Consider the following 27,498-nt stretch of genomic DNA (forward strand, 5'->3'; position numbering starts at 1 on the left):
AGGATTAAAACCAAAGGTCTTCTCTTGATGCTTCAGACCCTTCCTTCCCATCCCCCAGACCACCTTTCTAGTGCTCCATCTCATAACTCCCTAAACCACAGCCAAACAACTCTCCGACTCCCCACCCCCTCAGTCACCCCTGCTTAAGCTGTTCTGCTGCCTGGAATACCCTTGCTTTCAATTCCTTCTGTTAAAGTGTCTTTCAAGATCTATTTCAAGTTCCACCTCTTCCCTGCTGTCATTCTCTTACTGCTCCCAAGACTGAGCAGATAAAGACATACTAGTAGATGTCTAGGCAAAGCTGTTCGGGTGCCTGCCTGCTCCCTCCACCCTGAGATCCCAGCAGGCCGGCATCAGGTCTCAACCATCCCCATCAGGCCTTCCATCCAGCGGATGACCCTTAGAGTAGTTTCCAGTTGCCATTCCCACCTGGACTCTTGTTTTTGCTTTGATTTCGAAGACCAGAACAAGGGTTCAGTAAATGACCATTTAGGCATGTAGGAGGGAGCCCAACTTTCTACCCACTCTTCTGTGATTTCATTCATGCTAAGATCTCTTACAAACTGTGTGATTTTAGGAAAGACACTTAATCTCTCTAAGTCTCCATTCTCATCTATAAAATTAGGATGTTAGTAATAAACTTGTGAGAATAAAGAAAATTAAGTACAAAGTCCCCAGCACCCAGTAGGTGCTCAATAAATAAGAGTTCTGCAAAAGATCAATCCAAAGTGGGTGTGGGGAGAAAAAGAATGTATAAATTGGGACACAAAAACTAAGGTAGAGAAAATAAATGCAAATAGGAGTTATAATAAATATAAAGGATTAAATTCACCTGTTAAATGACAGTCTTAGATTGGGTTAAAAACAGCTGTTTACAAGAGACTAGCCTAAAGAGGTAAGAGTTTTCTTCCCTCTACCCATCCTTCCAGGCCCAAGGGTTTGCCTGCAGCCCTTATAACTCCACACCCCTTATCTTCATCAGCATACAAATACTGCCCCTTGCTCATGGCTGACATTGCTGGCAGTGGATTATCTATAATAAAGGCTCAAACTTCTTTTAGGCACCAACATTTTTATTTAGTTATCTTCCTGCTCAAACATTATAAGCATTATACAAATAAACATTACAAACCAAATTAATCTCTTTTTGATCCAGGGTTGTGATAGGAACCATTACAAAGTAGTGGCAGATCTATGCCTGCTTTTAAGATTCTTTGGCCCCTCGCAACCTCTGGCTGTCACTTCTCTTATCCCTTCTTGGCTATCCCATAACAGTATATTTTATAACCCCTGTAAAATAGGGACTGAAAGTACCAACCTCATTGTTCTGAGGTTTAAGAGAACGCCCAGCACTAAGCCAGATTTTCAGGAGCATTCAAACTCCAACAGTTCCTCCCTGCACACTGATACAACTCTTTCTCATCATGGGCTGCAGAGCCAGTGAACCTGTAAACCAAGAATGTGGGTACAACATCCAAAGGCCAGGTAAGAGGCAGTAAAGTGCACGGGCGTTGTGACCACCACTTCCAACTCCCAGCCTAAGGAAAGACTGAGTGAGCAGTTCCAAAACCCCTGAGCCCTTGGTTCCCATGTATATCACAGTGACCAGGGCTTGAAGAGGGACATCTCAATTCCCCCTGCCACACATGGAACAGTATGAGGGATGTAGCAGAGGCCAAGACTGAGTGACCAGCCCCAAGGAGTCAATGGGGGACATTAACAAACCATTCTCAAAGTTGGTGCCATTTGCTCTTGGGGAGGAGAGGTGGGACCTGGGCAAGGAGAGCAGCTAGAAGGCAGAAAGGGCAGGCCTGATCCTCAGTAGCGGTAGTGATCTGGCTTGAAGGGGCCATCACGGGGCATGCCCAGGTACTGGGCCTGCTTCTCAGTCAGCTTGGTCAGCTTCACGTTCAGCTTGCTCAGATGAGCTTCAGCCACTGCTTCGTCCAGCTGGGGAGAAACACAGGGAGACCTGGTATCAGGACCGTGCTCTGGACCCCTTACCTGCAACCAGCTGCCAATAGAGGTAAGAACTGTTCTGTTGAGGAATATGCCGTGTGTTACACATATTACCTCATCCTGTCCTCAGTCAGCCTCAGCAGATACGTTGGTTTTGACTGTCCTCTTCCTCAAGATGGAGTCATTCTACACCCTCCCCTCCAATTAACCCTGGGGGGACCATCAATTACATTTCCTTTCTCACCTTCCACCAACCCAAGAAGCTAGGACATTTTTCTTTTCTTAAAGAAGATTTATTTAGTTACTTTAGATTTTATTTATATTTTAGGGAGAAGGGACTGGAGGGAGAAAGAGGAGAGAAACATCAATTAGTTGCCTCTTGCACATCCCCATCTGGGGGCTTGGCCTGTAACCCAGGCATATGCCCTCATGGGGAATCGAACCCGCAGCCTTTCAGTTCTCAAGCCAGTGCTCATTCCACTGAGCCACACCAGCCAGGGAAGATTTTATTTATTAATTTTTAGAGAGAAAGGAATGGAAAGAGAAAGACAGGAAGAAAAACATTGATTAGTTGCCTCTTGCATGCCCCCAACTGGGGACCTGGCCTGCAACCCAGGCATGTGCCCTGACTGGGAATCGAAGCAGTTTCCTATTGGTTTGCAAGTCAAAACTCAATCCACTGAGCCACACCACCCAGGGCCAGAGCAGTTTTCATAGCAGGAGGAGACAGAGTCTAATTTCACTGGGATTCCTAAACTGAGAGGGTATGAGTCTCAGCTTGCTAATATTAAGTCTATTTGACAAGTGAAATGAATGTTTAAAGAAAAAGAGTAAGAGACAGAAACACAGAGCTCCAATAAACACTGAAGCCCTAGGCCCACTCTCTGAATCTTGGACTCCTCCTTTATATAGTGTGGGACAAAAGCAGGTTTACAGTCGTGAGTACACGAAACACACTTATTCTTGTATTATTAATTACTGAATTATTTTCCATACAAACAAATGTAAACCTACTTTTGCCCAACCCTGTATAGCCAAGAGAGTTTATCTTCAGATTAAATTAGTTGTGGTTGTTTTAAAATATGCTCTTAACTTCTTTGCCTAGAAATTTGTAATATTCCTTCCTTCAAGAGGTAGAGCCTAATTCTTCACCCCTTGAGTGACTCACTTCTAATGAACAGAATAAAGCAGAAGTAATGGTGTGTGACTTGGAGACTAGGTCCTAAAAAACACTGCAACTACCTTCTTTCCTTTCCTGGACCACTTATTCTGGGGAAAGGCCAGCTGCTATCTCATGAGGACACTTCACCAGTCCTACGGAGATACCCTTGTAGCAAGGAACTAAGATCTCCTGCCAACAGTGAAGTGGTTCTTCCAGCCCCAGTCTGGCCTTCAGACGAATGCAACCTCATGGAAAACCTCAAGTCAGAACCACCCCACCAAAGTGCTCTCAAACTCCTTACCCACACAGACTTAAATAGTAAATGTTTATTGTTTTAAGCCATAAATTTTGGGGTTAAATTGTTGTCTAGCAATAGATAACACACCAGTTTAAACAGGGTTTCTATCTACTGATTGCCACCAAAAGGATCCTGACTACTAAAAAAATTGCCATCCTACTTTTACAAATGTAGAAATCAAGGCTCAGAAAGGTAAAATGACTTGCCCAAGAGCACACTGCTAGTTACCCGCAGAGCTATGATTCCCAAACCCCCAAACTTGTCTTCAGCATCTTATGGCCTCCAAGGCAGCTTTGAAAAGATGGAATAGAAACCAACGAGCACAGAGGCTGAAGTTAGATAAAGCCAATTTCTAAGTCTGACCAGTCCTGAAATGCATAAAAGGGGTCTGAAAAGGGAAAGCATTTACACTTAGAAAAGGGTCAAATGTGTGTGTGTGGGGGGGGGGGGGGGGGATGTCTCATTTTCTAAGTTTCTGGCTTTGGGTGGGGTCTCTATCTCTGATGCCCCAGGTTCTATCCTATGATGATACAACAGCCTTGGACCACAGCCCAGCCCCCAAAACTTTTACATTTCCAAGTGGTTTCACATCCACTGTCTCATTAGACTCTCACAAATACTCCTGAGGAAGGCAGGATTTATTCTTCTTTTTAACAGATGAAGAAACTGGGGAGAGGCCAACAAAAATATGAGCAGAGACCAGGCCCATGTTCATGTTAGTCCTGGAGGCAGAATGAAGGTCTCCAATTCCTGGAGTATGCATCAAATCCTCCTTTATCTTGGCCTGGCCTAGCCCTGAACACACTTCTTCCTTCTCTCTGTACCCACACTCAAAAGGCAGGGTATCATAATGGTGAACAACTTGGACAGACAGTAGAGTGAGCTTCTACTCCTGGTCCAATACTTGACAGCTGTGGGAGCAAGTCAATCTCTGAACCTTAGCTTCCTCATTTGTAGGATGGACCTCTCATGGCCATTATGAAGATCAATCAATGATAGACTCCTTGGTGCAAGTTGATAGCTTAATAAATGATGACTATTCTGTCATTATTAACCAAGGTACCTAATCCCTGGCCCACATATCACAATGTGAGGCATGAACAAAGGGTGGGGTATCTTGTCCCGTACCCATGTCTTGCTTTCGATAAAGGAAGGAAGGATGGGGGCCATGTCCTGGGGTGGGAAATGAGATCTTTGCCTTATTACTTCTAATACTGACCTCATTTCAAAGGCTTGTCCAATTTCTCACCATGTCCACAGCCATCTTTCCTCCAGGTGGGATCAGTTGGAGGTCAAATGAGACTTTTTTAACCCACAGCAAGGCTGGGCACCCGCAGGCTGCACAGAACAGGACAGCCCTTGGGCCCTTATGGGTAAAATATCTGGTCCAGGGGAAGTGTCCAAGGAAAACTAGGGGGAAAGGAGTGGGCTGGCTCTGGGGACAGATGGCTCAGGCCTTGAGAGGACACTGGGCCTCTTCCTATTTCACTTTGCAGGACCAGTCTTTCAAGGGGTGAGAGGAGTAGTAATGGAGATTCCATCACAGCCTCTACCCTAGAGACTAAGAGCTACTCTTACAATTTAGCTGATAGAGAAAGGCCCAGAGAGGCTATGTGGCAAAGCCACATTCACCCATGACACTGGCAGAAAAAAAAAGTCAGGACTAAAACACAGCAATTCTGATCCTTGGGAATGTGCACCTTGTATGGGGTGTTAGAAAGAGGACTGGGTTTGATGTCAGAAGACCTTCTGTCATGGTTACCCTGACCACACACCCAGAGTATGTCAGGTGCCGTGCTCAGTGTGTTAGTGGTATCTTATTCCAAGGCCACAGTCCTACAGCTTGCAAACTGCATATGGCTTACAGACATATCCAAATTGACCCACCTGGATATTTTTTAAAACTGTAATAAGTTGCCTATATTTAAAAATTGAGTATTTCATACAAAGATCTTAGTATCTGGCTTCTCTTGAAATGTCAGGAGCCCTGGTCCAATGGGCCTGGGTTCCAGGTTATTGACGGTTAGTGAACCCCTTCCTGGAGCATGTGCTCTTCTATTTGTCCCCCACCAACCCCAGTTCACTCACTCACCTGCCCAATCCCTGTAGGCCTGTGGGTTTGTGACCCCCAATCTAAGGAAACCCTCGCAATCCTTAAAGGAGGGAGAGGTGAAAATAAGTGTCAAAGAAATTAACTTGCCCCAGTTAAACAGCCTCTAAGTGGTAAGGCTGAGATTCAAACAGGGGTGTGTCTCCCTACCAAGCCCAGGCTCCTCTCACCACCCAGTCCAGCCACTCTGGGAGTCATTCCCCTATCTTAGGCATGAGTTTCCTCCGCTATTAAATGAAAAGAATGATTTCTGCTCTGCAGAATACCCTGTGAGGATCTCTAAGAGGATAGAGAGGTGAGCTGTGGCAAATCCTCTGTGGTGAGCCGGGGTCGGAGGTCAGTACCCACCTTCTTGGGTAGGAAGTGGACCCCAACAGGGTACTTGTCTGGATGGGTCCACAGTTCAATCTGGGCCAGCACCTGGTTGGTGAAGGAGTTGCTCATCACGAAGCTGGGATGCCCCATCGCACAGCCCAGGTTGACCAGCCGGCCCTCGGCCAGCAGGATGATGCGGCGCCCATTCTTTAGCCGGTAGCGATCCACCTGCAGGTGGGTAGAGCAGCACTGAGGGCTGGTAGGGCAGTGCTCCCAGTGTCCACCCCTGTGTCATCCTACTCTCTTGTCCGGCAGGCTTCCCTCCCTGCTTCCAACAGCACCTGTGAAGGGCCTGGACTGCCCTAGAATAACCTCCAGCATAGGCCCTGGCACACTCAGTAACAGACAGTATTTATCAAGCTACAAATCTCACAGGTCTGCTGTGAGAATTTAAAGAGAATTGTAAGGTACTTGACACACAGCTTGGCATATATCAGGTACTCAGTAAGTATTAAGCTCATGTTGTTATTGCCATTATTATTATTATTGCCACGTGCCCTGGGCTAACAGCATACATATAACTATACCTATATGTATGCATATACAGACAACTAGTAACAGCACAATGACTTAAGTACCATTATTATCCCCACTTCGCAAATAAAAAAATAAAAATTTAAAGGGTTAAACTTGTCTGCAGTCACATACTAAGAAGTAGCTGCAATCTGAGCCTGAGGACAGAGCCCATGTTCTCAAACACCATGCTTAGTAAGTTGAATGCAGTGGCGCTAAACCTTGGCTGCACGTCATAATCATCTCAGGACCTTTAAAAAAAAAGGATGCCTTGGCCTCCCAGATTCTGATTTAAGTGACCCTGAAACCAAGCCCTCTTCCCCCCATCCTGCTGCCCAGGTTGCCAGAGCCTCCTCATCTGCCCTCCCTTGGTGGCCAGCCCATAAGCATGACCCCTTCACCCCTCCATCTGCCCTCCCTGCTGGAAGGGCTGGGGCTTCTCACCTGAGGCTTGATGTTCACTTTCTCCACAGCATTCTCATTCAGCCATTTGACATCAATTTCCACATCAAAATGTCCAATGTTACACACAATGGCGTCATCCTTCATCTGCTCAAAGTGTCTATGGGAAGCCCAAACCCATTGGAGACTGTCAGGGATAAAGGGACAAAGAGCAGCCCCAAGCCAACCCCTTCCCTCACTCCCCAGGAACCCCGACCTGGCACCTACCTGCCAAGGACGATGTCAATGCAGCCTGTGGTGGTGACAAAGATGTTGCCCTCCCGACAGGCCTCGTCCATAGTGGTCACTTCATAGCCTGTGCAGAGACAGTGGCCATGGGTCATCCAGGGTGGCCTTGCCCTTCCTCTAGTCCCAATGGCTAACAGCCATCCCTTACCCTATCATACCCTCCATGGCAGCCTGCAGTGCGTTGATGGGGTCAATCTCGGTGATGATGACTCGGGCCCCAAAACCCCTCAGAGCCTGAGCACAACCCTTGCCCACGTCGCCATATCCTGCTACCACTGCCACCTTGCCCGCAATCATCACGTCCGTGGCCCGCTTGATGCCATCCATGAGGGACTCCCGGCAGCCATAGAGGTTGTCAAATTTGCTCTGGAAAAAGAGGGAGCAAGGGGACGATGGGGACAGGCAAGGCCCTGGGGTCTCAGACCCTCTCCTAGCACCTAGGCCTGATGGGCCTTGTGCTGATCATCTATGACTTCTTCCCACCAGCCAATGTCCTCATATGCTTCTCACCCTAATCAGCCCCAAGACCTTGCTAGGCTTTCTCTGATGGTCCTGAAGTCTTCTTCAGGATCAATTACTAGGAGAGACTGCCCAGTAAGAGAATCTGCTTCACTTTAAAGTTCTTAATGCTTAGTTCTTACTGTATAGTTCTTCTCCTCTTTAATATACTAATTACCCTCAGTCTACAATCTCCTTCCTCTCCTTAAATGAACCTTCAAGTCCCTAGCCTGAAGCCTTCCGGGGGGGTCCTTCCTCTGGGGCCTACTCCTGAGCTCACTGAGAGCCAACGATCAGAACTGTCATTGCCCCACTGGCTCACCTTTGTGACGGAGTCATTGACGTTGATGGCAGGAACCTTCAGGATCCCATTAGCCATCATCTTGTATAGGTTGTGGACCCCCGTTGTGGTTTCCTCAGAGATACCTCGGATGCCTGAACACAAGGGGAAGGGGTGAGCCTCAGGCCAGGAAGGGGCTGCCCAAGGGGCTGGCCAGGGGAGAGGGACCTTCTGGAATGAAGCCCCAAGAGCCTATACCTTAACTCACCCAAATCCCTCATCTTTGCCTCCTAAAGCCACTCCTCTTTCTGGGTTCATATCTGTGACTGATACCACAGTCCACACAATCATCCATCGCCAGGACACTCCCAAACTTCCCCACCACTGAACTCTCCACCCCACCGCCACTGCCCTAGTCCCTGCTACCGTCACCACTCGCCTGACCTCCCAGCCACAACCCATCCTCCACACAGCAGGCGTTTTGAACATGTACATTTTCAGAGAAATATTTTCTAAACCCTCCAATTATTTCTCTTTGCTCTCAAGATCAGGCCAAATTCTTTATTTATTTAGCCTCACTCGAGGACAATTTTTCATTGTTTTCAGAGAGGGAGGAACAGGGGGAGAGAGAAACATCAATTGGTTGTCTTCTCATATGTACCCTGACCAGGGATTGAACCTGCAACCTGGGTATGTGCCCTGACTGGAATCGAACCTGCGACCATTTGGTCTACAGGATGATGCTCCCACCAACTGAGTCACACCAGCCAAGGCTCAAGCCAAATGCTTTTAACCTATTAAGTACTCATACATCTGGCCTTCACTAAAGTTCCAGCCACATCCTATAATGCTCCCTTTCACTGAAGGAAAATACTATGCTGGCTTCCTGTTTCCTGAGTCAGTCCTTTCTTGCCTTAGGGCCTTTGCACTCACTGCCTCCTTCACCCCACTTTCCTCCCTGCACTGGTTTTAACAAAGCTGACTCATTCCCAGCCCTGACTTATGCTTCCTCTTGAACCACCATCTCAGCCAGGCCCCCTGCCCCCACCCTGCCATCCGGGTCCCACACCATCAGAAGTCAGGAGGCCAGGCCCCAGCATGCCTGCAGGGACCTGCCATTCTCCTGTCTTTCACAGAATCTGCTGCTTGAGGTGCTGGGAATCCTGCCAGGCCTGCTGCATTCTCATGGGCAAGCGGGCTCCATCTACACTGCCAACACCCAGCCTACCCATCCACCCTACTCACCTGACAAGAGCTGTGGGTACTTGGTGTGGATGAGGTTGGTGAGGTCACCGCCATCGTCCAGAATCATGTTGAGAGGCCCATCCTTGAAGTACAAAGTCTGCTCAATGCACCACAGGTATTCTTCATCTGTTTCACCCTTCCAGGCATATACTAGGGGGTGAGTGGCACATCAGGGTCTGCCTTCCTCACTGGTACCTGCTTCAGGGAAACTACCTGGGCCAATACTACCTCCTCCCTAATTCCCATGCCCAGCCACCTCCAGCCCCTCCAAGGACTCAGCAGTAGTAAGAACACAACTGGGAACCAGAGAGATCTAAATTCAAATCCTGCCTCTGCACTTGCCACCTGCATGACTTTGGGCAAATCACCCCTTCACCTCTCTGAGCCTCAGTTTTCTCATCTGTGAATGGGGAAAACAGTATGAATTAAGTGGGATGGAGGCCAGATATAGGTAACTGGAAATAATTATTTACTTTCCTATCCCCTTCTGTCTGGGCCCCAAGGACTGGAGCATCAACCCACTGACCAGGTTCCAACTCAAAATGCTGGGACCGGGTGCTGCAGAGGCAGGGTGGCAAACTCAGGGGGACCCACAAGGCAAGATCTACAGACTGTTCTGCACCGAAATGACCTGAGGGCTCCACAGTCTCTGTGGTAAGTGGTCTCAGGCAAAGTCTGGACAAAAAATTACTACTAACAGCTACTATGTATGGATCACTTTCTCTGTGCCAGACATTACTGCCAGTTCAGGCTCCTCCCATCACATGGTATGACTAGGACATGTATTTAGGGCTCGCATGAACCTCTTGTGAGCAAAGGCCACCAGCCAAGCAGGGAGGGCTATCCCTCTGCCTAACGGGGACAGATGATAGTCTTCAAAACAAAGCATTTCCCAGAAAAGGGCCATGGAGCCCAACCAAAGGCTGAGAAATGGGAGACATACCTATCCAGCTCTAGTAAGTCTCTGGACGGATCCTCCGGACCCTTTCCTTTCCACCCGAGGCTAGTTAGGACTAATGAATGTCCTACTTAATCACCATCTAACCACTCCCCTCCACAGGCCCAGGAAAACACATGCCAATTTCTCCAGCAGCTTATGAAAGTTATTCCTCCTAGTTTTGGTCATTCCCCAGCCCCTACACCATCAGACCCCAGGCAATGAACCTCAGGGGCTCTTTTTCTGACCAGTAGTCCTCTCCAATTCTTTTGGAAACAGACCCACTTCCTTTTTTATAGGAACTTCCCCTCCTCCACACCAAGTGGTTCCCAACCATGAAATTCTGCCCTTGTTGATCACATGACTTAAGCTGGGACAATAGGCACCTCCCATAGAATTAGATGACAGCACTACAAAACAGCTCTTTCCTATGGGTCATTAGGTTAGGATTATGTGGCCATGACTCCTCCCCTGTGCCACTGTAGTGGCAGGAAGTCTTGACACTGTAGGAGTAAGTGAAGGAAACATGGAGAAGCAAAACCCCTACCCCAGCAGCAAGCAGGACCCACCTGGAATGCCAGCCTTGGCAATGGCAGCTGCTGCATGGTCCTGGGTGGAGAAGATGTTGCAGCTGGACCACTGCACCTAGAAGAGCCAGCAAGACAGACTGTGGTCACAGAAGCACTAGGGTCACTAGACAAGGATAAGGAAAAGCTCTGATGCTAGAGGTGACAGGCTTGTGATGTAGGCCCAGTCAGCTCTGCAAACACAGAGTAGGGGCCCTGGTGAATGAATGGATGCCAAAGCACTGACAAGGCCCAACTTATGCTGTAAAACATTACTCTGGTGCTATGGAGAACAGGCTCACAAGGAAGCAAGGAGACAGGTGAAGAAGCTGTTGTAAGAGGCCAGACTAGAGATGTAACAGCAGTGGAGGTGATAATGGGTGTATTTTGATGGCTAAGCTGACCAGATTTGCTGCAGGATTAGTTGTGGGAGTGAGAAAGAAAGAAGAGTCAATGATGACCCCAGGTTCTTGAAATAAGAAAACCTGGAAGGCTTCATTTCCATTTGCTTATGTGGGAAAGACTGCAGAAAGGGGGTGGGAAGTGGCCTATGAAATCATGAATCTGTTTGGACATGCTGAGGTTGGTAAGTCTATTAGATCTCCTAGTGGATATAACACATTAGCTACTGAATATGAAAGTCTGGAGTTCTGGGGAGAAGTCTAGGCTGGTACATTTTTCTGGGAGTCATCACCATGTAGATAGAATTTAAAACCATAAAATCAGAACACCAAGAGTTTAAATGTTGAAAAGAAAGAGGTCCTAGGACTGAACTCTAATGTAGTCTGTTAGTTGGTTTTTGCTGATACGCCCTGCCCTCTTTAGGAAGGTATCTAGTTCGGAAACTCCTAAAGAGTTTAGAAGAGTTGTCAATCATGCACACATGACCCAGGCTGAACCAATTAGAACACCATACTTCTGGCGACCAGGACTGGGCCAGGGCAGGCACACAACCCTAGGAGGGCCAATGAGAACAAATTCTTTCATGACTCAATTGGACACTGGGCCTGAATTTTTCCCAACAGAGCTCTTCAATCAGGAGGATGTGAATTGACCCTGGCTAGTGTAGCTCAGTGGATTGAGCGCAGGCCTGCAAACTAAGGGATGGAGGTTCGATTCCCAGTCAGGAAACATGCCTGGGTTGCAGGCCAGGTCCCAGCAGGGGATGCACGAGAGGCAACCATACACTGATATTTCTCTCCCTCTCTCCTTCCCATCTAAAGATAAATGAGTAAAATTTTTTTTTAATTTTTAAAAAGAAGGATGTGAATTGAGGGCAGTTAGATGCTATCTTCCCAGTCAGAAAAAGAATTTGCACAGCAATAACCACAAAAAAATTGACAACACTGTGACAAGGCTGGACGCCCCAGCTGGGCCTGAGGGGGCACCACACTGGATTTCCCACTTTGCATAGAACAGCTGCATGCCTCACCTCAGCACCCAGGGCGATGAGGGTCTCAATGAGGACAGCTGTCTCAACAGTCATGTGCAGGCAGCCAGCGATGCGGGCGCCCTTCAGTGGCTTGGAAGCCGAGTACATCTCCCGCATGCGCATCAGGCCCGGCATCTCGTTCTCCGCGATGTCCAGGGCCTTGCGTCCCCAAGAGGCCAGGCTGATGTCAGCTGCAGAGGCAAGATGGACGGCAGTTCCATGAGCAGCTCACCCCATCAACCAGGCTGAGCAATCTAGTCACTGACTCACTCATTCAACAAGGATTTGTGGAGCTGAGGCAGTCAAAATAGAAAGACATGATCGATCCCTAGCTAACCTCAGCTCAGTCTTCTGGGAGAACACATTTGATCAAAGAATCACACAGGTACATGTAAATAACACAGGTAAGTACCCCCTTGAAAAAAGCTATCAGCATACACATACATACACACACACACTTCCCACTACCCCTTCTGCTGCCACCTACCAACCTCCTCATTCCCTAACAACTTTAGTTCTAGCTGTCCATCCATCTTCCACATTATCACTCTTGCTGACTTCAACACTTACAAGTGACATTACTTAATACCCTGGATTCAGCACAGTTCTTTGATCTCCTTAAAGGTATGAAAATGCTTCTGCCCCACTCCTGATTGTTTCCACATGGAGAGAACTCATCCGTGTAAGTGACACTCTTGGCTCCTCTCTGTCCCAAGGGAGGTGGAGTGACTTGTCTGACTAGTAAACTTGGGAGGAATAAATTGGGCATGATCAGTTCATCTCTCCCTTCTTTAGCAAATAAGCACCAGCCACCGTGCCTGCAGGAAGCATGTTCTTCCACAGAGACCTACCCAGGCCCACCTCACCTGAATGGATGTGTAACTGAATTTTGGGGTTCAATTAGCAGAATCATTAGACTTTGACACAAATCTACATCCTCTGGCTCCAATGTTATTAGTAATGAAGTTTTATTTTGGCTTGTATTTGCTACCCTAATGTCTCAAATTTGTCCAACTTCTCAGGCAGGAAAAGAGGATACTACTATGAGCTTTATAAAATTTACACTATGTCGCCTCCACCCTTCTGCGCAAGTGAAAAACAAACCTCCAATGGTTTCCCCTAACCCATGAATAAAATCCCAACTTCTCACTTGGCCTCAAGGCCCTACCCACAGGCCCTACCCACATGACTGCCGAGCTTGTCCACCCACCTCCCCACTTTCTTTTCCCCCCTCCTTGCTGTTTAGCCACAAGGATCTGCTTACTGGTGGCCTTCGGACAAGCTAAGCTCATTCCCACCTCAGGGCTTTAACTCAAGCAGTTTTCTTAGCCTGGATGGCTCTTCCCCAAGCACCTACTACAGACTTGGCACATAGTAGGTGCTCAGAAAAACCTGGAAATAGGAAAGAACTTGGTATATTCCTGCTGGAGGAACAGAGTGAACCAGGGTGACTCTAGTAGAGGGAGCAGGGTAAGTCGGGATTTTATTCCCAGTAACGTGAGAAGACTACAGAATTTTAAAGGGAAGTACTGTACAATATCATGACTAGTTTGTCTTTTCAAAAGACCCTTTTGTCTGCTGCATGTATCTATGGAGCAAGAGACCCAGGAAGACCTGTGAGGAGGTTGACCAGAAACTGGGGTGGTGGCTGTGGAGACAGAAGTGGACAGGACTCCTTGCTTATAAAATGGGGACAATAATACTACATGTGTACAAGTCTGTCCCAACCTCATCCTTGAGTCACCTTTGTATGTCCAGTGCCCAGCAGGGCCTGGCACAGAAGCAGTCATCAAATGTTTATTGACCATATCTGTTATTAGGACTGAATAAGAGAAAGTCCATGAAAGGGACTGGCACAATACAGGGGTGGCAAAAAAGAAACAAATCTAAACCGAGTACAACTTGCAACATTTACCAATGAGGAAAGGACCTGGAGAGGGGTTTGCTCCAGGTTCCACAGCCAGTCAGTGGCAGAAGTGAGACTGGTGGCCAGGAAGAGCTAGAGCCAGAGGCCTTCCCTAAGCTCCTGAGAGGGGCCCAGCAGTAGTGGACAATGGCTGCTGTCCTACCCTGCTAAGCTCCACCCCCCTCCATCACCATCTATCCCTCTAGCTAAAAATAACTCCACTCCCCTCATGGTAACTGCCAGCTCCAGTTTTTCCATGGATCCTTCAACCCTGAGGGCACAGGAGGTCTGGTACTCAAAGCTCTAGGGCTTTTGGTCCCGAAGGAGTTGAAGACTTGAAAAAGTTGCAGGAACACCTGTGCTGGACAAGCCAAGAGGAATAGCAAGATCCTCTCTGAGCCTCACTTTCTCCATCTGTAAAGTGGGAATAATTATCCCGAACCTTGCCGAGTCCTAAGGATTAAAGATGTCATATGGGCAAAGTCTGGCACAGTATCCCTCCTCAATGGGGGATTCCTCCCTCCAACCCTATCCAGCCAAGCTACCTCACTTCCGCATGCAGCCTTCTTTCCTCCCACCAACTTGATGTCCTCAACCCTGACCCATCATCATTCTCTTCATAGCCTCTATTCCAACTCTGCCACTAATGTGACCCCGACTTAACCTTTCTGGGCTTCAATTTCATCATCCACAAAATGGGGACAACAGTCTGCTCTGGCCACTACTTCATGAGCTACTACTGATAAGTTATTACAATTGACCCTTGAACAATGCAGGGGGGTTAGAGACAATGACCCTGCTCAGCCAAAAATCTGGGTATTACTTCTGACTCCCCCCAAACTTCAGTCATCCCTTGGTATCCATCAAGGATTGGTTCCAGGACCCATCCATGTAGATACCAAAATCCATGGATGCTCAAGTCCCTCATATAAAATGGCATAGAATAATGCATTCAGTTGGCCCTCTGCATGGGCAGATTCCACCAACTACTGATGGAACATACCATGAATGTGAAACCCAAAAACATAAAGGGCCAACTGTGTATTTATTGAAAACTGCATATATGTGGACCTGCGTTGTACAAGGATCAACTGTATTTCACAGAATCTCTGCAAATCACTTCCCATTAAAGCCTCAGCTTCTTAATCTGTATAGTATAATGGGATAAAATTCACCTCTTCAAGATTATTCTGTAAATACATGCAAATCACCAGATACACAAGTGCTCCATAAATGCTGATGCCTTACTTCAGGTTTAAGGTTGTCTTGAATTTACTTTAAAACTTACTAACCAGCCTGAACCGGTTTTTGCTGAAACTTCATTAGTGTTGTTCCAAGTGTGTTCACAAATATACACTGGTGAAAAAGCATACTCAGAGGCCTACAGGGCCTGGGTTCATATATTTCTCCACCTCGACCCAGCTGTAAGATTGTGAACAAGTTACCTTTATTGCCTATGTCTCGGTATACTTACCATAAAATGAAGAAGAGAATAAAATGAATTAATCTTGAATAAAGGTAGAAGGTGGAGCCTGGCCCCCAGTAAATGCCCAATTAACGTAAACTATCATAATGTACATCGGCTTCAATCCATAGGACAGCAGGAAGGATTTTTCTAACCACTTAAAAATTTTTCCAAATTTTCTCCCAGATTCTCTACAGGACTGTCCCTGTTTTCCAGGCGGGTGACCCCAGAGGTTGAGTAAGAAGCCTAAAGTCCCTCGCGAACGGACCAGTGGCGGCCTTGGGCTCGCTCTCCAAGCCTTTCCTCACCGGCCTTTTGGGGCTCCAGTGCCCTCGCCTTCCCTGTAGGAGGCTCAGAGAAGGACCAGATCTTGTCCAGGACCACCCAGGTGGCCAAGAGGCCAATCCAGACCCCGGAAGTTGCTTCCAGACCTCGTAGTGCAGGTTCTGACACATGCCAGCGGTCCCACTCTGCCGCCAGGTGAGCACTCCCAGACTGCCCCAAAGACTTCTACGCAAAATACGCCGGCGCTTAGCGGATCCGCAGTCCGCGCCGCTGCACAGGGCATCGCGAGAGATGCCGGGATTTGTAGTCCGTGGCAGCCTAAAGGGACCAGCAGAACGTAACCCAAAAACTCCAAACCCCAGGCAGCCTCTCGCAGCCGGGATCGCGCCCAGTCAAACGGTTCCAGGGGTCTGGAGCCCCCCGCCTTATCTCCGCGGCCTCTGCCCCAGAGGCCCCAAGGTGCACAGACCAGAAATGACCTGCTGCATATCCTGGAACTCACCGACTTTGTAGGGCAATTTGTCCGACATGCTGACTGCTACTCCGCAAAGAGTGATAGACACAGGCGAAGGGGGCCGGGCTTCAGACTGGGTATCGGAACAGGGCGGGCTGCGACGGTGAGAGGTCTGCGTCTGGTGCCCGCGCCTTTAAATATCTTCCACTGTTTGCATATTCATGATCCCGCTAGGATTGAGCCCTCCGGGGCGGGGCCCAACGCACAAGGGCGGGACTAAGTGCTGAACTTCGATCTGTGCAGTGAAGATAGCAGGTTTTTATCCCACGTGGGTCAGGAACGGAGCCTGAGAGCGAAGGAGGGGCCGTTCTTTCGTTGGGCAGTGAATTAGATGTCAAAACCGAGTGGAATTGAAATTAGAACCAGTTCACTTCCCTGAGCCTCAATTTCCTCATCTGTGAAATGTGCGGAATGATATCTACCACACAGATTATATGGTAATTAGCAATTTGTCAACTAGCTAGAATTACAGACCTTCCACTCTCTTCCGACCTAACCATTATCCCTAGTTTAGGTAAGTTTGTATGCGTTTTTATACTTTTACTACATGTGTTTAAGTCATTAAATGCTTCGTAGAATTTTTGTGCTTAAAACCTTTAAATAAATGGTATACTGTATAGGCTGAATCCAACAGATGTGCTTTGGCCTGCATCCTGACCCACCTATGTGCCCTTGGCTTCCCACTCTCCAACCCCTCCTCCCATCGTTCATAGGATTCCTTAACAGGCCTTAGCAACTTCCTCCTTCACTGGCGCCTTCAAGTGTTCATGTTCCCTTTTCCTCTTATTCTGCTCTATCTTCCTGGGCCGTCTCACCCACTCTTATGGCTGTTGTAACCACATATATCCAGGTGATTCAGGCGTTCATGCAATAAAACGTTGTCTCACCCCAGGTGCCACCTGTTTCCCTTCTCAATCACATGCTCCTCCCTAACCCTGGAGTTATCGCTACAGTGAATTTTGTCGTAATCATTTCACCATCACTAAACAATACCTTGTTTAGTTTGACTGTTTTTTGCCTTTTTGTAAATGAAATTATACTGTATCTATTCTTCTGCAACTTGTTTTCTCTTTCAACGTTACTTTTGAGAGTCATTTGGGTAGATGTTGAAAGCTGTGGACTCTTTCATTTTTGTATAATCCATTTATTTCTTCGTTCTATTATTGATGGACTTCGGGTTGTTTCAGTTTTTGCTACTACAGAGAATACTGCTCTAACATTTTGTATATATATATATAGTAGTCGAGTTGCTTGAACGGATATGCTCATCTCCAACTTAACTAGGTAATATGAAACTCTCGCTATGGTTGAATCATCCACATGCTCACCAACAGTGATAAAAATTCTTGTTTTATGCCCTTACCAACACTTCCAATTATCAAATTTGTATTTATTTTGGGTCAATCTGGAAGGTGTGAAATGATACCTTATTGTGGTTTTAATTTGCATTGCTTTGACTACTAATGAGGTTGAACATCTATTTATATGTTATAACCCACCTGGGATTCTTTTTTTTTTTAGTGTGTCTGTTACCCAGACATATAGTTCTTACTTTTTAATTTTTCAATTACAGTCTATGTTCAATAACATTATGCATTAGTTTCAGATGCACAGCATAGTGGTTATAAAGTCATGCACTCCATAGCATGGTCCACCTCATACTTTAAGCACCCACCTGGCCCCATACGTAGCCATTACAATATAACCATTAGTGACTATATTCCCTATGCTGTACTTTATATCCCCAGGACTCTTGTTACAGTCGATTTGTACTTCTCAGTCCCTTCACCTTTTTTTTTTTAATTTTTTAAAAATTTATTTAGTTATTTTTCAAGTACAGTTTTTTTTGTCAATTTCTCCCATCCCAGCCCCCCCCCCCCCCAGTCTCCCCACCTCCCTCCCATTCCCCCCGCCCACAGTCCTCATCCCTGTGTCTTTCATATTTGCTCTTCAAAATCCCTCCCCGTTTTTCCCCTTAAATTCCCTTCCCTCTCCCCTCTGGTCGCTGCCCACTTGTTCTCTATTTTAGTGTCTTTGTTTTTATTCTATTTGCTTATTTATTTTGTTATTTAGCTTCCTGTTAAAGGTGAGATCATATGGTATTTGTCCTTCAATGCCTGGCCTATTTCACTCAGCATAATGCTTTCCAGTTCCATCCATGTTGTTGCAAAGGGTAGTAGCTCCTTCTTTCTCTCTGCTGCATAGAATTCCATTGTGTATATGTACCATAATTTTTTGATCCATTCATTTACTGACGGGCACCTAGGTTGCTTCCAACTCTTGGCTATTATAAATTGTGCTGCTATGAACATTGTGGTGCATAGGTTCTTTGAAATTGATGTTTTAGGATTCTTGGGATATAATCCTAGCAGTGGAATTGCTGGGTCAAAAGGCAGGTCGATTTTTATTTTTCTGAGAAAATTCCATACTGTTTTCCATAATGATTGTACCAGTCTGCAATCCCACCAACAGTGAACTAAGGACCCCTTTTCCCCACAACCTCTCCAACATTTGTTGTTTGTTGCTTTGTTTATGATAGCCATCCTGACTGGTGTAAAGTGGTATCTCATTGTGGTTTTAATTTGCATCTCTCTGATAGCTAACGATATTGAGCATCTCTTCATGTGTCTCTGGATATTCTGTATGTCCTCTTTGGAGAAGTGTCTGTTCAAGTCCTTTTCCCATTTTTTAATTGGGTTCGATGTCTTCCTAGAGTGGAGTCGTGTAAGTTCTTTGTATATTTTGGAGATTAAACCTTTGTCTGAGGTATCATTGGCAAATATGTTTTCCCATACAGTTGGTTGTCTTTTTAATTTAATACTGTTTTCTTTGGCCATGCAGAAGCTTTTTATTTTGATGAGATCCCATTTGTTTATTTTTTCCTGTATAATCCTTGCTCTAGGGGACATATCGGTAAAAATGTTGCTGTGTGGAATATCTGAGATTTTCTTGTCGATGTTCTCCCCACCTGGGATTCTTTCTCTGTAAAAGTTCCATTCATGTCTACTCATTTAAAGATAGATGGTTTGCTTTTTCTTTTTCAGATAATAGGAATTCTTTACCTATTCTGTATACTAGTCCCTTGCTAATTATATATATTGCAAATATCTTCTCCAGGTCTGTGGTTTGTCTTCTCACATTCTTAATGTGTTTTTTTTAACCTTCACCTGAGATTTCTTTCATTGCTATTATTTGAGAGAGAGAGAGAGAGAATATGGAAGTATGAGAGAAACATCGATTGGTTACCTCTTGTAGGCTCCCTAACTGGGGATTGAACCAGCGACCTAGATACGTGTCCTGACCAGGAATCAAACCTGCAACCTGTTGGTGTATGGGACGACACACCAACCAAGTCACACCATTAAGAGCCATGTTGTTTTTGATAAATAGAAATTCTTACTTTTTAAAAAATTAGTTTTATATTTTAAATATTTTATTTATTTATTTTTAGATAGAAGGGGAGGGAGGGAGAAGAAGAGGGAGAGAAATTTCACCGTGAGAGAAAAACATCATTCAGTTGCCTCTTGTACTCACCCGGACCAGGAACTATACCTACAACCCAGGCAGGTGCACTGACCAATAATCAAACCAGCAACTTTTCACTTTGCAGGATGATACCCAACCAACTGAGCCACACTGGTCAGAGTGAAATCCTTAGGTTTAATATAGTCAGATTTATCAGTCTTTTCCCTTAGAGTTAATGGAAGTTTTGTCTGGTTTTAGAAAATCTGTATATTCCAAGGTCATAAAGAATTTCTCTTATATTGTCATCCCAAAGTTTTATAATTAAAATATACATGTGGTATAAGGTAGGAATTCTATTTTTTTCCCATATGGAGAAGCACCACTTATTGAATAGCACATCTTTCCCCTGGGGACCTATAGTGCCATCACTGTGATAGATTATTTGTTATAGCTTTATAACAGATCTTGATATCTGGTAGGGGAAGCCCCCTCACCTTGTCTTCTTCAAGAATGTCTTGGCTAGCTTAGATGTTTGCACATCTATATAATTTTGGAGTCACTTTGTAAAGTTCTAAGGTGGAAAAAAGCTTTTTAGAATTTTTACTGAAATTCTGTTAATCTATAAATAATTTTGGGAAGAATTAACATCTTGATGCCATTGAGTATTCCAACCATTAATATGGTATATATGGATAGACAGATTATATATATACATATATATATATACACACACACAAGTTCTCTCCAGAAGGCATCCAGCCATGTAATATGAAAAAGAGACATTTATTGAAGAAGGTACAAGATACAAGAAGCATTGTACATAGGATGATGACACCTCAGTCACCTTCAAAGTAGGCACCTTGGGACCTCACACAGTTCTCCCATCCTGCCCATCAGCTGCCCCATTGTATTTTCCTGAATCTCACCATTAGTCTAAAATCTCTTCCCTTTCAAAGGTGATTTCAGTTTGGGGGAAAGACAGAAGTCAGAGGGTGCCCAATCTGGGCTGCAGAGGGTCTGAATCACCTGGGTGATTTGACATTTCACCAATAAACTCTGCATGAGATGTGATGCATGAGTAGTAGGCATGGTATCGTGATGAAGCTGCCAATCACCAGTTGCCCATAGATGCAGCCTTCTGAATCATCCAAATAGTTTCCACAGAGGAATGTTCAAGCTTAACATGAAATTTGATGCAGATTCGTTGCTCTACCTACTCAGTCATTTTTAATGGGACGGCCACACATAGTATACGTGCTCACTTAATGGCATCTACCACCCCCACTGACTAGTGCAGTGAGGTTGTCATTGTTCAGGCAGGTACATTCCAGTTCACTCTCCTTGACTGCCAGGTTACATCAATGTCACACAAACCCTTCTTGTTATATTAACAACGGCTGGACTTTTTCTGGACAGACCTCATATACAAATGTACATATAGATTTATAGTTATATATTTATCCATTTATTTAGATATTCTTTAATATCTTTCAATAAAGTTCCATATAGATCCTGAATATATTTTGTTATATTTATTCCTAGGTGGTTTTTGTTATTTAAACTTTATCATTTAATTTTTTTATTTTTAGATGTTTGTAGCAAATATATAGAAAATAATTGCTTTTAGTAGATTGGTCTATTTTGCAGCTTAATGAATTCTTATTTGCTTATAAATTCTTTGTAATAACTGTATATACAATCATATTATCTGTAAGAAATAACAATTTTCTTATTTTTCAGATTCTGACACTGTTCTGTTTTGCTTTGTTTTTTTTCTTGCCTTACTGCACTGGCTAGACTTCCAGTACAATGGTGAATGTAAAAGGTGGACGTGGGTACCCTTATCTTGCCCTACTACTTCTTATGTTCTTCATCTCATTGACTGGCTGGCGCCTCCCTCCATCAGTACTTGCCCATTTTATCATCAATAGAGCTCTCAAATTCATCCCCTTCTGTCTACTCCATGGCAAATAGCCTGGTTCCATTTTTCATCATCACCCATCTGGATCAGTGCACCAGTCTCCTCACTGTCTTCCAGGCATCCAGCCTAGCAGGACCCTTGTTCAAAAACTCGGGAACTAGGGGGCTGGGGACTGGTGGTGTGCCATTAAAGGTGCTAAAATACAAAGCTTTTGCTTTGCTTCCAAAGTCTCTCTCTTGCTTTGTCATGGGTTTTTAAAAAATTTGTAATGCCCCTCTAAGTAAAAAAATTTTTAAGTTAAATTTTACCATTTATCTTTATATTATACAATGCCAGCTTTAAAAGTAAATATAAGAACATTTATTAATGTGCAAAATCATCCAAATTACACAATTTGTATTTCATAGCTTGTTACATGCACATGTGTTTTGTTCTCCAGAAAGAGGAAATGCTCAAAACCAATTTCATTTCACTTTTTGGTATGTGCACGTTTTGTCAATACTCTGTCTTCAGCTTACTGATGAGCAGGGAAGGTGTTTGGCTAGTACAAAGTAAGTAACGTGGGAAAGACAGGATGGAGTCCTGTGGTTGGAAAGTACTTTGGGAACTGTCGGCACTCCTGCTCATGCAGATTTAACAAGCCTACCTTGTATGTAATCGGGGTGCCAGAAGGAAAAGAGAAATTGAAAACTTATTTGAACAAATAATGAAGGAGAACTTCCCCAATCTGGCAAAGGAAATAGACTTCCAGGAAGTAAAAGGAAATAGACTTCCAGGAAGTCCAGGAAGCTCAGAGAGTCCCAAAGAAGTTGAACCCAAGGAGGAACACACCAAGGCACATCATAATTACATTAGCCAAGATTAAAATGAAGGAGAGAATCCTAGAAGCAGCAAGAGATGAGGGGACAGTCACCTACAAAGGACTTCCCATAAGACTGTCAGCTGATTTCTCAAGGGAGATCTTGCAGGCAAGAAGGGGCTGGAAAGAAGTGTTCCAAGTCATGAAAGGCAACGACCTACATCCAAGAATGCTCTATCCAGCAAAGCTTTCATTTAGAATGAAAGGGCAGATAAAGTGCTTCCCAGAGAAGCTCAAGTTCAAGGAGTTCATTAGCACTAAGCCCTTATTTTATGAAATGTTAAAGGGGCTTATCTAAGATGAAGAAGATGATCAAAAATATGAACAGTAAAATGACAACTATCAACAACTGAACCTAAAAAAAACCCCAACAGACTAAGCAAACAACTAGAACAGGAAGAAGAATCACAGAAATGGAGATCACACGGAGGGTTATCAGCAGCAACTGATCTGTTTCTCTCTCTCTCCCCCCACCTTCTTCTCTCCCTAAACTCAATAAACATATCCTCTGGTGAGGATTTTTTAAAAAATGACAACAGCTGGCCTGGCTAGCTAACTCATGTTGGTTACGGCATTGACTGAATAAATCAAGGTTGCGGGTTTGACTCCCCAGTCAGGGTACATACAAGAATCAACCAGGGTTGCCCTGGCTGGTGTGGCTCAGTGGACTGAGTGCTGGCCTGCAAACCCAGAGATCACTGATTCCGTTCCCAATCAGGGCACATGTCTGGGTTGAGGGCCAGGTCCCCACATGGGGGCATGCAAGAGGCAACCAATCAATGTATCTCTCACACATTAGTGTTTTTCTCCCTCTCTTTCTCCCTTCCTTCCCTTCTCCCTAAAAAGTAAATGAACAAAATCTTTTTTAAAAGAATAAACTAATGAGTGAATAGATAAGTAAAACAATGAAGGAATGTTTCTCTCAAATATTTAAAACAAAATAAAATTGATTGAAAAAATGACAACAGCCAACATAACAATAGCGGTCCAGTGTGAATTAATCAAAATTATACCTTTTGTGGGGTCAGATCAGCAAAAAATACATGTTTTGGTGTGCTACAAAATTTCAGTAATTAGTTCATGTGTGCCATGAGATGGAAAAGGTTGAAACTCATTGCATTAATTTGACCCCTCTGATGCATTATGACTTCAGATAAATTATGACTTCAAGAAATAGAACTGCTTGCTTAAGGAATATCAATATTTGTCCAAGTCTTGATCCAATTTGCCATATTAATTGCCCTCTGGAAATTTGGTTCAATATTCTCTGAAAATGAGTATAATTATGTACTTCAAATATTTCCTAATTTATCGGGTGACAGAACTTTGCAATAGGCTCCACAGCAATAGGCATTACTATTTATTAATTTTTTTATTCTCACCCAAGGACATTTTTTTAATTCCTTTTAGAGAGAGAGGAAGGGAGAGAGAGAAACACTGATGCAAGAGAGAAGTACCGATTGGTTGACCCCCGTATGCACCCAGACCAGAGTTTCAATCCAAAGCCTAGGTATGTGCCCTGACCAGTAATCGAACTCACAACCTTTTGCTTACAAGAGTACACTCCAACCAAGTGAGCCAGCCCGCTCAGGGCTAAAATCTGTTATTCATTGAATGGAGAGACAGACAGACAGAAACAATGAGTTGTTGTTACATTTATTTACGCATTCATTTGTTGATTCTTTTTTTTATTTTAAAATCATCATTTATTTAATTATTTAGAGAGGGAGAAAGAGAAGGAGAGAAACACTGATGTGAGAGAGAAACATCAGTTGAATGCACCCATATCAGGGATTGAACCTGCAAGCCAGGTATGTGCCCTGATGGAATCAAACTGGTGACCTTTCGCTTCGCAGGACGATGCCCACCCAGCTGAGCCACACTGGTCAAGGCTGGATTCTTCTTTGTTTTAATCCTCACCTGAGGATATGTTTTTGGGGTTTTTTTAATTGATTTTAGAGAGAAAGAAAGGGGAAGAAAGAGAAACATCAATTAGTTGCTTCCCATACGTACCCCAACTGAGATCAAACCTGCAACCTAGGTATGTGTCCTGTTGGGAAATCAAACCCGCAGCCCTCTGGTGTATGGGACGATGCTCCAACCAATCGATCCACCTGGCCAAGGCCATTGGTTGATTCTCGTATGGGCCCCGACAGGGGAACAACCTTAGCATATGGGGACGATGCTCTAACCTGATAATTCTCAACCTTTTTCATCTCATGGCACACATAAAGTAATTACTAAAATTCTGCAGCACACCAAAAATATATTTTTTTGCCAGTTGGACAAAAAATAGGTATAATTTTGATTCACTTACATTGGACAGCTATTGTGTTGGCTGTGGGCATTTTTTAAAAAGATTTTACTTACTTATTTTTAGAAGGAGGAAGGGAGGGAGGGAGAAGAGGGAGAGAGACAATGGGTTACCTCTTGCATACCCTGAACGGGGGACCTGGCCTGTAACCCAGGCATGTGCCCTGACTGGGAGTCGAACTGGTGACCTTTTGGCTCACAGGCTGGCGCTCAATCCACTGAGCCACACCAGCCAGGGCTGGGGTTTTTTGTTTTTGTTTTTGTTTTTTTGACCATGTAAGGGAAAAGACATCAGCGCCCCTGACTAAAGAGCCAGGTATTGCATGTTTTAAAAATTCTTACGTCACACAGGTTGAAAATTGCTGCTGGGACCAACTGAGCTACCCAGCCAGGGCCTTTGTTACTGATTACCAAGTTTGATTCCCCTGTGATCAGAGAACACACTCTGTATGATTTCAGTTATTTTAAATTTGGGAAGATGTGTTTTATGTCCCAGGATATGGTTGATCATGATATATATAAGTGCTTTGAGCATTCGAAAGGGGTGTGCATGCTGCTGTTGTTCGGTGGAGTGTTCTGGATGTGTCCGTCCGTACTTGGCTGATGGTGGTGTTGGGTTCTGTAGCTTTGTCGATTTTCTGTCCAGTTGTTCTGTCAATTGTTGAGAGGTGTTGAGGTGTCCAGTCATAATTATGAATTTGTCTATTTCTCCTTTTAGTTCATCATGCTTTGTCTTCTTGGTGGGTTGACCCTATTATCATTATATAATGGAAAAGAAAAAAACAATGACAAAAATAAAAACATATCAGGAAAGGGAAGGAATCTCTTAGTAGTACTAGACGGGGTGGAGTCCTACTCCTGATGTGGTTGGCCGGTGGGGTCGGAGGGTACACTTTTCAAGTTTATCATTGGATGGATAAAAATGAAGATGCGTGATAACTGTTGGTGAGACTTTGGGGAAGCAGGTTCCCTCATACTTTGCTTTCGAGATTGTACTTTAGTCCAACTTTCATGGGCAATACTCTGGTATAGCTAATATTACAAACTCACATACCCTTTGACCAGCCGTTCTACTTCTAGGAATTTATCTCAGTGAGATGAAATGATGTGAGTGAAATGAGGAGAAGAATAAAAAATTGGAAACAGTCTAAATGTTGTTTGGTAGGAGACTGGTTACATAAAAACAAAACAAAACAAAACAAAAAAACAGTACATTCCACATAATGGAATGCTGAGGCAGCCACATTTTTAAAAAGGAGATATTGCCCTGGCTGGTTTTGGCTCAGTGCATTAAGCACCAGTCTGGAAACTGAAGGGTTTCCAGTTCGATTCCCAGTCAGCGCACATGCCTGGGTGGCATGTTCAGTCCCTGGTCGGGGCTCATACAAGAGGCAATCAATCAATCAATGTATCTCTCACACACTGATGTTTCTCTCCCTCTCTTTCTTTCTCCCTCCCACCTCTCTAAAATAAATAAATAAAATCTTTAAAAAATAAAAAGGAGACATTTATCTGTTGATAGGGAACAATCCATTGTCAAGATAAAATGTCAAGTGAAGAAAAAATAAAGCAATGTGAAGAACAGTATATCTGCCATGTTCCTAGTTGTATCAAAGGAAAAAAACACACAAATAGCTGTTTGCCTATATGTGCCAACAGGCTGGATACGCAAGCAGCTGCTAACAGCACGTCCTCAGGGTTACCCCCTGCCCAACTCTGCTGAAGGCCACAGTGGACAAACAATTGTCAGACTGGCCTTCTTCCAGCCCAGGCACCAGCAGCAGACTATACAGTGGCTGTGTGTGGGCCCCCAACCCCGAAACAATAGGCAGAGACAGGCCAAGCACGTGGCTGCACTGCCTGCCCTTTGAACCTGCCCTTTCAGTGTTTACTTTTGTAGACATTGAGATCCCCAGTGTGGAGGCAGGAGAGGGGCGGAGAGGGAAGGAGCCTGCCCATTGGCTGAGGGGCCATCTATACTGGCCTTGCTCCAGCATCCAGTGCTCACACTTTGGATTAATTGGGACGCTGTGAGATGGGGAATCTCCAGATGCTGAAGACACTCACTACTAAGGATGTGACAGAATAATGCAGTTCTGGGAAGAACCCCCACTGCTCCAGTCCTATCATGATATCCAACCTGTTCCCCAATTCCTTCCACACCTCTCCCTCCAACCTCCCTTGGATTTATAAAGTGTCCTTTGAGTCTGCCTTGATGTCACTGCCTGGGCAGTAGAGTACACAGGTAGGAAGTTTTCTTAAAGAGCTTGGAACAGGGCTCCCCCTCCCTCCAAGCCCCTCATCCCAGACTTCTGCTTTGTGGCTGGTGAGGGAGCTCATGGGAGTTCCAGGATCTGGCCACACGCTCCACCAACAATCTTCTCCCCTTGAAGGAGTCCTCTAGACTCATAGAATACAAGGGAATGCTCCCCACAAGCCAAGTGCTCTCTCTGAGCCTCAATCATTCTACCTGTAAGATGGGAGTATATGTGATTATATATCATTATGTCAAAATTATCTGATTGTGTGTATGACTGTCCCACTGCTTCTGGGAGGGTCATGAAGGTGTCTGGTTTTGTCTATTGCTGTATTCCCAATGTCCAGGTCAGGGCCTGGCACACAGAAGGCACCCAGTATTTGTAGAATGAATCAATGCTCCCAGGTGTTTGTCCAGAAGCCCATGTTGTGGTGTTTCTTGGCTTCAG

The 27,498-nt window shown here is 44.9% G+C and overlaps 1 protein-coding gene across 3 annotated transcripts; it reads right to left on the reverse strand.

Annotated features, from left to right (window-relative positions):
* Positions 1-1,037: 1,037 nt before the first annotated feature.
* On the reverse strand, positions 1,038-16,361 carry AHCY (adenosylhomocysteinase). 3 transcript variants are annotated; one of them, XM_037164526.2, is made up of 10 exons: positions 16,224-16,361; positions 12,066-12,256; positions 10,637-10,712; positions 9,131-9,280; positions 7,928-8,040; positions 7,266-7,473; positions 7,087-7,174; positions 6,862-6,979; positions 5,878-6,072; positions 1,038-1,950 (listed from the first exon to the last, which is right to left on the reverse strand). In XM_037164526.2, the coding sequence occupies exons 1-10, from the start codon at positions 16,249-16,251 to the stop codon at positions 1,819-1,821; spliced, it is 1,299 nt and encodes a 432-aa protein (XP_037020421.1). In that variant the 5' UTR covers positions 16,252-16,361; the 3' UTR covers positions 1,038-1,818. The 3 variants fall into 3 exon arrangements, with proteins under 3 accessions (XP_037020421.1, XP_037020422.1, XP_037020420.2); XM_037164527.2 differs by lacking the exon at positions 16,224-16,361 and adding an exon at positions 15,868-15,922; XM_037164525.2 differs by lacking the exon at positions 16,224-16,361 and adding an exon at positions 12,636-12,733.
* Between the last annotated feature and the right edge of the window lie 11,137 nt (positions 16,362-27,498).

The sequence above is a fragment of the Artibeus jamaicensis genome, unplaced genomic scaffold (genome assembly GCF_021234435.1).
Source record: "Artibeus jamaicensis isolate MK-2021 breed Jamaican fruit bat unplaced genomic scaffold, CSHL_Jam_final contig_685, whole genome shotgun sequence".
Taxonomy (NCBI): domain Eukaryota; kingdom Metazoa; phylum Chordata; class Mammalia; order Chiroptera; family Phyllostomidae; genus Artibeus; species Artibeus jamaicensis.

What these genes read in the sequence shown, in the direction of transcription:
- AHCY (XM_037164526.2), bottom strand. Translation starts at nt 16,251, where the DNA reads ATGTCGGACAAATTGCCCTACAAAGTCG. An exon ending in GTACCCACAGCTCTTGTCAG is followed by an intron (nt 8,041 to 9,130) that starts GTGAGTAGGGTG and finishes CCTTGTGTTCAG; the next exon opens with GCATCCGAGGTATCTCTGAG. An exon ending in TCCACTTCCTACCCAAGAAG is followed by an intron (nt 1,951 to 5,877) that starts GTGGGTACTGAC and finishes GTTTCTCCCCAG; the next exon opens with CTGGACGAAGCAGTGGCTGA.